We start from the raw sequence: 10,393 nt of genomic DNA, 5'->3' as shown, positions 1-10,393 counted from the left end.
CCACTCATTAAATTTATTCCTTCCTTCCTTCCTTCCTTCCTTCCTTCCTTCCTTCCTTCCTTCCTTCCTTCCTTCCTTCCTTCCTTCCTTCCTTCCTTCCTCGCTAGTTTCGTAGGAAGTCAGAACAAAGAGCTCTGAGTGCGATGGCTCTTGGTTGCTCGCCAGATATTTATTTTTCAGGCGAACCTCTCTGCCCTTCCTATCAATAAACCCTCTCTCTCTCTCTCTTGGGAACCAAACAAGGGCCGAAACAGGACGAATTATTCATGCATTGCTTAGATGAGTATAGACACCGAATTTTGGGGTACGGGTTTTCTGCTTTGTAATGATACGTAAGGCACTATTATACATGAATTAGCACATGATAATGACAGCTAAATAATTTATAATCGAAATTCTCTGTCGTGTTGTTTCGGTTTCGGTTTCAGTTTCAACAGCATAACGGTGGCTATGACATCAAAGTTACGTATAGGCCACGCGAGGTATGAAGAAGCTGCGATATAACGCTGCTTCGTCATTTTAATTCAGCACATGAAGCCGGCTTACCTCAATAGCTGGAATGACAAAGAATGAAGGCACCGAAATTAATCGTCTATACTAAAACAGTTCTGCTTTTCCTCTTACAATGACCTCCGCGCGTGGTGTGTGTCTTTTAATGGTGCAAAAGAAGACGAGCAAGAAGAAGAGCAAGTGATATTGCCGCTTCGTCTGAAGTCTTCCACACCAACAGGAAACTATGAAGAAAGCGTCACGTGAGTAACCTTACTTCGCCCTTGAAGCGCGGCTCGCTTTAGCCATTAAAACAGTAGCGCGGGTACAGCAGCAGATGAACCCCGTCGGACGGCCAAGAGCTTACGCGCCTTGGCGACACAGTCAGCCCGTTGGACGAGCCGAGCCTGAAGGCCCTGCTCCGAGCTGCGAAGCGCGAGCTCCCACTGCTTTTCGGTAGTGATTAAGAGGAAGGGGATGATAGGGCAGGCCCACATGATGAGCAATAGGGAAAAGTACCCACCGCAGAGCCTGCAGTTGGGAAAGTAGAGGCCGTGGTAGATACGGGAGAGGACTGCGGGATTTGGGAAGGCATGCGTTTGAACCTGACGCCAGGAGATTCCGTGCGCGCGGGATAGGAACCTGTCGGAGCTCGGACATGATTTTACCGTTCTGTAGATCTTATACTTTCCCCGGAAACCCTTGGACTGCGAGAAGACGCCGTATTCTTGTTAGGAGGGGGGGGGACGTCCGAAAAGGATGGAGCGTCGACTTACACCTATCCAAAGCTCTCGAATGATAGGATCCGGAGTGAGGTCATCTACCGCCTTGTGCAGGGCCTCATGGGTAGTTTTTTGAGACACGAGAAGTAAACCGGGATTCATTTGGAAGTGCTTGCAGGATAGCGTATTTTTTCGAGCTCGAGATCACTTGTAACTAACTTCAACGCACTCAGTAGTACACCATTCGTGCCCCCTAGTGAAGTGCGTTCCGCAATGGTCCACCCTCGGTCAAAAGTCCTCAGGTCACACGGTTTGCTTTTCAGGCGTGTAGCCGAGGAGCTCATGACACCCTTGAAGTCCTAAATATATTCAGGGTGAGGAACTCTCATGTGCCCACCTTCCAAAATTTTTGGTCTTCAGCAGTGCCATGAGAGCTAAAGCTATAGGTTAAGAGAACTGTTTTTTAGTCTAGTCGGTTTTGTTTATTCTTGATTTTAAAGGCTCCAGAAAACAGGACGGAATACGAGGGTACGCCACAGGACGGAGTCTGCCTTTGTGTTCCGTCCTGTTTTATTATATTTTAGGGGGGGGGGGGGGGGGCTGCACTGTAGGACTGTAAGAAAACCATGTGACCCGAAGACTTTTCATTAAGACTGTATATGAGGTTTTGTTTGGGTCTTAATGGCAGTGCCTCGAAGGCTTCTCCACAAATATGCAGGCCACCTTCTCAGCCCACAAGGGACAGGTTGCCTCCGGTCTAAAACCAATGTTAGAGGTCTCTGCACCAGTCCCCTCTGCAAGCCTGACGAGAGGAAGGTGCTGTTTGTAAGCATGGTGTGTTACGTGGATTTCATTACTTGGAGCCGCCTCAAACTCCACCCTCGCAGGTCGCATCAATGGCGCATGTAGTCCATTAACATTGAGAAAATCTTGGAATCTGACATGGGCCACCGATCCTCTGATATCGTAGAACACCCGAGGTTTTTCGGGTGAGCGTAGAATCACCAGACGAGCGCAAGAACGGAAAATCTGCTTATTAAAATCATATTCGCATACAAGATTAAGATCGTCAATGAGGGTGATAATACTTACAATTGTACTGAGCACACTTCTTCCTTATAATAACACAGGAAGGTTTCTATAAAACACAAGTTTATTTAACGGTAACTTTTGATTTATAGTCGTCCTTAAGATGGTTGCTTGCCGGCGGCAGTTCACATGCACTGAAGTTGACGGGAATCTTTCAAGCTTGTATAATAGCCAGAAGGAGAATATTAGGAACTCTGGGAGCATATTTTCCACGGACCTTTCCAAGAAGCGCTCTCTGGACGTCGCCGTATTGTTCGCTGCAGACTGTCAAGTGTACAAGTCGCTATAGCACGATGGAAGCGGCCGTGCAAGCTCCCAGCACCTGCTCGTAACCATGCAAACACCAGGTGTTTCGATATCTGCCTGTACTCAATTAGAAGCTCTATAGTAAAAACTCGAAACAAAGTGATCAATGGTTGAGGGGGCAGCCTTAGTCCGCCATTCAGCGTTTCTACAAGAGGGCCGTCTTCTGGGCAAACAACTGTTAACTCCTGCGGCTGGTGCTGTTCTCTTTACCTTTCTGTGTGTAGGCTTTGTCAACAGTTAAAAGCCTTGAGGATTCGCTTCTGAGCCACACTGTGGCTCGTAATGTATTCTCAGCATTGCAAATCTCCTAAATGTAAGATGTCGGGTCCTGCTCCCTCCACTCAGTACGATTTCCACGAATGCTACCGGAGCCTCAGGATAGGGCTTAGAAGCAAGCCCTCTCGGCTCTGGTCTTTTGACGACGACATTACACCGCTTCGGTTCTTTTTCGACGGTTGAATTGAAGTCCTTTGACCCGCGTTTACAGCTGTGCACAAGCCTTCGGCGCCTTCCCGACCCTCCCTGAGATCCACGTCTGCGCCCTCTGCACGTCCATCCGCTCCTCCCCGGCAGATGGCACCACAGATGCCGGTGTCGGCCGGGGCGCCGGTAGCAGCAGTGACAGCAGCGCCTTCTTTGAGAAAAATGGCGCCGGCGGTAAGAATGGCGCCCGTCCCGCCAGTGGAGCCACCTGCCCTTCCTCAGCCGCTGGCGGCCCCGGTAGAGGCTGTGAACCAGGAGACCACGTTTGGCACCAGCTTCTTCGGCCTCGGTGAGGACTGCTCGCGGGGGGAACCCGGTGTGCATCGCCTGTGGACCCTAACTCGTCCAGCTCACTCAACGATATTTTGGTTTCGTCGTATTACGAACAACTTTATTGAAGCTTTCGTCTTTTCTGTCTCCAGATGCGTCGAAGATGTTCTCACAGTAAGCAAATAAATATTAAAACTCTTTGTACTTTAGTCGCACCTTTCTAATTTCGCTGTCACGACGTGTAGTCAACGCAAGTTTGAGTTGCAGGCTGAAGGCATGATTATATTTCTTTGCGCATCTGTTTGCACTGTAAGTTCGTTCGTACCCGCCGCGGTGGCTCAGTGGTTAGGGCACTTGGCTACTGATCCGGAGTTCCCGGGTTCGAACCCGACCGCTGTGGCTGTGTTTTTGTGTAGGAAAAACGTTAAGGCGCCCGTGTGCTGTGCGATGTCAGTGCACGTTAAAGATCTCCAGGGGGTCGAAATTATTCCGGAGCCCTCCACTACGGCACTCCTTTCTTTCTTTTACTCCCTCCTTTATTCCTTCCCTTAAGGCGCGGTTTAGGTGTCCAGCGATATACGAGACATACTGCGCCATTTTCTTTCCCCAAAAACCAATTATTATTATTATTAAGTTCGTTCGTAGAGTAATTAACTTATTAAATATGGTTTACTCGGAGCATGCATGCCTCCTTTATTCCTTCCCTTAAAGCGCGGTTCAGGTGTCCAGCTGTACACGAGACATACTCCGCCATTTCCTTTCCCCCAAAACCAATTATTATTATTATTAAGTTTGTTCGTTCAGTAATTAACTTATTAAATATGGTTTACTCGGAGCATGCATGGGAAGCAGCGACAAGTAGTCACCTTCATTTTAATACCTGTAACTGAAGCCATCCTGGCTTGAGAAGTTTTTGTGAATTCTTTATCTCCTCCTGCCATAGCATCGTTATTCCTCTCGTCCTCGTTCCGTTGCGCTGTGTTAATCTGTTTCGTAGAAAGTTCGTGCGTAGCTGAACGAATCGCCGCAGGAACTTATCCCGATTTAACTCGTGCATATGGTGGGGACGTCATGTCGTGCAACTTGTTTCCGGAGGCTCAAGGATGTACTCAGCAATTCCGGACAACAGCATTTTTGAACGGGAAACAGTTTATGAACGCGATTTTTCATATAATGTAAGATTTCATTATAGCAACCAACATATCTGCAGGTAGCTTGACGGCAGTCTTAAATTTTTGTTTTCTATCAATGTTTTTGCTGTGGTCAAAAGCGTTCCCCATTCCTTTATATAATAGTCTTAACTGCTCGACACGACCGATGGAAACACTTTAACAGAAATATTTTGCTACATATCAGAAGAATGGACCATTACCTTCAATGTTACCATGAAAGTATCTTACAATTTTCTAATTTTCAAAATTTTTGTCCGAAATTGCTGGACATGTTAAAAAGAGCAGGGGTGAACTTTAATTGGAGGAAGGGGATGGTGCACCTCTTCCAGCCCTTTCTGACAAAAGATTTATTAGGCTGCGATGATCAAACCAACGGGCACCTCACTGTCAGGCAATTTTTCCAGTACCTGAGGATTTTAGTAGGAAGCAGGCACAAAACTGATCCGGAGAGGAAATGGTAAAGCACTCAGTGGGTTGAAAAGCGGCAAAACAATAAAAGCTAAGGTGCAAAGATCGCCGAACAAGGCAGTGGTTATAACATTTCTCGACCACAAAAAAATGGTCTGCCACCATGCAGTTCCTACAGGCCAGACAGTATAAACGCCGAGTACTAAGAAGTGTTTTGGAGACGCGCACATCTCAGAAAAAAGGCCCGAACTTGTGGGAAATTCGAAACTGCACCTTGACGATGCATGGGCTCGTGACGTCACACACACAAGCTTTCCAGTAAAAATAATCCCGATTGAAGCCTCAAAACGACCATTTTTTGTTAATTTGCGCGGAAACGAAGCGCATCCCGTCTGCGAAGTTTGGCATAAAGGATCAGAAGACACCGGAGAACCTAGGTTGAAATTTTCAGTAAAATGCGTGGAGGACGACAAAATGCCATCGTTGACATTTAAGAGCTCATAGGTTCTAACCGTACGACGCCAACTCTAACGCCGTTGCCATAATGACGGACCAGCGTGTGCTCGTTACCCATTCGTCAGCTAAGCACAAACCGCAAAGCAAACACATGTAATGATAATGATGCATTTTTATGGCGCAAGGGCATCTGTGGCCAAAGAGCGTCACGGCACAAGGTTTCTTCCTTATAGTCAAGTTGCAGCCAAAGATCCATTTCCCAAACATTTCACCCTAAAGAAGCCGAACACCAGGCAAGGGAAAGGTTGTGCCCACTTTATCACCGGTGGGTACCCAGCCACACTGGGGTCGACCCCAGCACCTCCCCCATACGAGGCGGATGCGCAAACAACTAGGCCACCGCTGCGGCAAATACATGTAAAATGTAACAAGTGAACAAGTATTGCGTTGTAACGAGATTGTTTCAGCTTTGCATGTTTTGCAGGACTGCATCTCCTTCTTTCAAAAATGGGTTCTTTCTGTCTCTTCTATTCCTAGCTGCTTTTCCTGTTGCGATCGCATACTCAACCCCCTAGACGAGCTGCGCGAATGTGACAGCTCGGCGTTGCTAGAGTGGCAGAAATGGTTGTGTAAAACGCTGAGGCAGAATAATAAACGAGCATGAATGGAGCTGAGCTGACGAAAATGACGCAAGAAATGGACAAGTGCGTCTCGTCATCCGTTAAGACTCGCTCACGAGGCAGTTTCTGTTGTCGCCTCCACAAGCACCCGGATCGAGGCGGGTCACGTGAGGCGAGTTGTGATCGCCATCGCCATGGTCCTGTCCCTGGCGGCTGTCCTCACCGCTCTGCTCGTCGTCATCGTCGTCCAGGATGGTGAGCGGCATAAGTCACATTCCCGTGCGATTTTTTTTAAGGGAATTAGACTACAAACAATTTTAAGGGCTTTGCTCCAGATTCTATTAAAGCTGTCCTCGCAGCATGGCCTCCTGCTCAAGTATTTCAACAGACCCAAGTGATGCACGAAATGGTGCAATGTCTATAAACCCCCTATGTACTCTTTACCAAAATTATTTTAAGAGATCCGGAAAGCAAGGCCATTCATTGCCCTTGAGCAGTGTTTCTTTTTGCATTCGGCTCACTTGAGGGGTGTTAAGGACGTTTTAGGTTGTAAGGAGGATAGAGGAGGTAAACTGGTAGGGTGTTAACGTAGTTACACCGAGAGGACGTGCGAAAGCGTGCGCTTAGCCTGAATGGCTCGTGGTTTTGCTTTGCTGTGTCGCCTGCACATCTGGCGACGATATTAGACTCAGTTTAAGCTTCGATCGAGGTTAAGCTGAGCTGATCTGTTGGCCTCGCGGAAGGAAGTTGAAGAAGACGACGTGCAAAGCCCAGCGCGAGTGAACAAGGCGGGTTCGACAGCGACTGTCGAAACAGGCAATAAAAAAAAAAGTTAGGCTGTGGCGATAGCCTATAGAGCTGTCACGCAGCAGCCTTTGAAGCTGATCTACTCGCGCCGCCGCGGGATCGACTGCCAGCTGTAGATTACTGATTTCATTTTTTTTAACTTAACGTGGCGTCGCTGTTGCTAGGCAACGGCACAAGATCCAAAGATGACAAGATTCTTGGTCGGTGAGCGCACGAGTACTTTTGCACTAATTAATTCATCTACTTAATTGTAAGCATGAGAGTACTATACCACAAGGGTAGTGTTAATGGAAGTGTCATTGATAGTGGGAGTAGCAGTGATAGCAGTAATATACATAGGGATAGGAATAGTAGCAGCAGTAGTAGTACACTAGGGTAGTAGAAGGCTCTTTTATTTCCATAAGAATGCTCTCACCTGGTGACCAGGGTGGGGCCAATAATGCGTGCCCCAAGGACGCTGCCGGCAACGTATAACAATTGGAGAAATAGGGACTACAGTTCCTTCCATGAGTGATTTTTTTTACTAAAAAATAGTTTGCAAAGTTTCGAATTCACATTTTTTACTTTTTTTCTAGAAAACAGAAACTAGGAAAATATTTTTGTTTTCAACCTTTCTCCACTTCGTTTAGAGTAACTGATTTTCTTAAAGGACTACTGCATGAATGTTTGCTTTCAAATGATACGTTACACATAACTTGAGAGTTATCTAACTGCACGAAAATTAATCCAGTACACTCAGATTCACGATGTAAAATCTATTTTCGGTACGATAAATATCGGTGTCCCTCAGGGTTCAATTTTGGGACCATTTCTATTTATTTTATACATCAATGACATTGACAACGTTCCATTAGCTCCTAATATTATGATGTAATTTCGAACGATACTAGTGTCTTTTTCTGGCTCCAATCTTCAAGTACTCGAACAGCAATCAAATGCATGGCTTAACGAGTTAGCGTTTTGGCTCTTTGTTAACCAGCTTCAGTTAAATGTGAACAAAACAAAGTTTGTGCTCTACCATCCAAAAAACAAAACATTAGATCATCACATCAAATTCGCATTTGATGACTTGACATCGAGCAAGTTCATAGTTACCGGTTTCTAGGTGTGTATTTTCGCAGTGATATGGGGTGGACAGATCATGTAAACTGCATTAGACTGAAAATGGCCAGGTCTATTTGTGCTATCTATCATATTAGGTATGTGCTCCCAAAAGAGGTTAGACGACTGTTATATTGTGCCCTTGTTCATTCCCACCTTGTATACTGCAACCTGGTGTGGGGAACCTGCAACAAAACCGATTCGTATATTGTTTTCACTCCAGAAAAAAAAAATTCATGTTCGCAATTTTTTTCATTCCTACAATATCAGTTTGGTTGTTCACATTTTTTATAAAGTGAAGAATAATTTCAGTGCTTTACAAAATCTTATAATCCGAGAAATGTTACGTATGGTTTACGTGCGGTTGTCCTATCCACTGCAACGCCTAAAACAAACTATGAAAACAAACTATAGATAACCAAATTGTAACATTGTGTAATGCCTATCAGTCTCTTGTAGAATGTCATAGTGTATCTGGGTTTAAGAAAAAAAAATCTGAAGAATCTTTTTCCTCCTGTATAAACCTAAGCTAACTCTGTATACTTAGCCTTGTGCGTTGTTTCCTGTTCTACCCGAATGTGCATATTATGAATGTTTTTGTTTACTGCCAATTGTTGTTCGGTTTCATTTGCATCGTTTATCAGTGTTCATTACTTCTAATGCAATAATTTTTGTTTATTGTTTGAAAGTGTTTTTTTTTTTGTCCATTCGGCCACCATGTTCGATGTATCATTCGGGGTGTAGGCCTCGTCAGGAGGCATGCTCCCTTAGCCTCACCTCGAGGGCATATTTTATAATACGGCCAAATAAAAATACTACTACTACATTCATATACTTGGGTCATCCCGCGACATTCGCCTACGAGTGCTATATAATTTATACTTCATTTCTTCTTGACGCTGTTTCGGTTCCGGATTCATGAACTCAACAATGGCTGCCTTGTGTAGTTGGTCTTCACGTTACGTGAGATACGCGCACCAAAAAAAAGGGCAATATCACTGATACGTCGTTTGTTGACATTGAAGCTTATTTAAGTGTTGTATTAGCGTTTATCGTTCGGTTGATGAAACCGAAATAGCATGAGAGAAGAAACTCAATCATAAATTACTTAGCGGACCCACCGCGGTGGCTCAGTGGTTAGGGCGCCCGGCTAATGAGCCGGAGTTCCCGGGTTCGAACCCGACCGCGGCGGCCGCGTTTCGATGGAGGCAAAACGCTAAGGCACCCGTGTGCTGTGCTATGCCAGTGCACGTTAAAGATCCCCATGTGGTCAAAATTATTCGAGGCCCTCCACTACGGCACCTCTTCCTTTCGTCTTTCACTCGCTCATTTATCCTTGCCATTACTGCGCGATTCAGGTGTCCGCTCAGAGGTGAGGCAGATACTGCGCCATTTACTTTCCTAAAAGAAAAAAAAATCAGTGGTCGTGGGCGAATACTACGGTAATTCCATGCATTCTAATCTCTAACGCACCATTTGAAATAACAAAGCACGCAACTAAAATTTTATGTCTGCAGTTCTTTAATAAAGCTGGCCAGCACAGCTTGATTTTCTCTATTCGCATGCGTTTATGGATTTTTTTCTCTACTTTCGTCTATATGAAATAGCATCACCAATTTATATAATATAATTGGTTTTTTGGGGGAAAAGAAATGGCGCAGTATCTGTCTCATATATCTTTGGAGACCTGAACCGCGCCGTAAGGGAAGGGATAAAGGAGGGAGTGAAAGAAGAAAGGAAGAATAGATGCCGTAGTGGAGGGCTCCGGAATAATTTAGACCACCTGGGGATCTTTAACGTGCACTGACATCGCACAGCACACGGGCGCCTTAGCGTTTTTCCTCCATAAAAACGCAGCCGCCGCGGTCGGGTTCGAACCCGGGAACTCCGGATCAGTAGTCGAGCGCCCTAACCACTGAGCCACCGCGGCGGGTGGCTCACACGTGCTTGAGTGTCCTCTTCTACCAATTTCTACCTTTCCGGTTTTCACGAAACTGTTACAACGCCATCGCCATCATTAATGACGATTATAATCATTCTGGCTTGCATGTTTAGCTGACCTTCCAATAACTGCTTAAAATTTTTATTTTTTTAAGCGGAACCGCCTATACGTAAATTGATCGCACGGTCTCGAATCAGCCTGCTGTCAGCGAGACGTGAAAGTTTTTTTTTTCATAAAAAAAGTTTTTTTCTTCCTTCCATTGCCGCAAGCCATGAATGGGAAAGGTTTGGTGAAATGCTTTTGCTCGTCCGCAGATGCGACCACTACGACACACGATCCGTTTTTCATCAATCATGAACCGGAGCAGACGCACACCGTACCGACGTTCACATCGCCGACGGAGCCCAAGACAGGTGACGTCACCTACCGCTCCGAACGCTAGAGAGAATCGCTTCAGCGGTGCATCTTGAGAAAGGTTTTTTTTAAGGAGCGTCATCACATTTCTTGATTTCTTGGGGTATGCTACCA

General features: G+C 45.7%; 1 protein-coding gene across 1 annotated transcript; it reads left to right on the top strand.

Moving 5' to 3' along the window:
• The first annotated feature begins 663 nt into the window (after positions 1 to 663).
• Positions 664 to 10,393, top strand: LOC144135164 (uncharacterized). Its single transcript, XM_077667903.1, has 5 exons — positions 664 to 752; positions 3,094 to 3,378; positions 3,512 to 3,533; positions 6,161 to 6,270; positions 10,180 to 10,393. Exons 1-5 carry the CDS (start codon positions 737 to 739, stop codon positions 10,305 to 10,307), a joined length of 561 nt encoding a protein of 186 aa, XP_077524029.1. The 5' UTR covers positions 664 to 736; the 3' UTR covers positions 10,308 to 10,393.

This window comes from Amblyomma americanum, chromosome 5, assembly GCF_052857255.1.
Source record: "Amblyomma americanum isolate KBUSLIRL-KWMA chromosome 5, ASM5285725v1, whole genome shotgun sequence".
NCBI lineage: Eukaryota > Metazoa > Arthropoda > Arachnida > Ixodida > Ixodidae > Amblyomma > Amblyomma americanum.
This window is presented reverse-complemented; position numbering and strand designations above follow the sequence as displayed.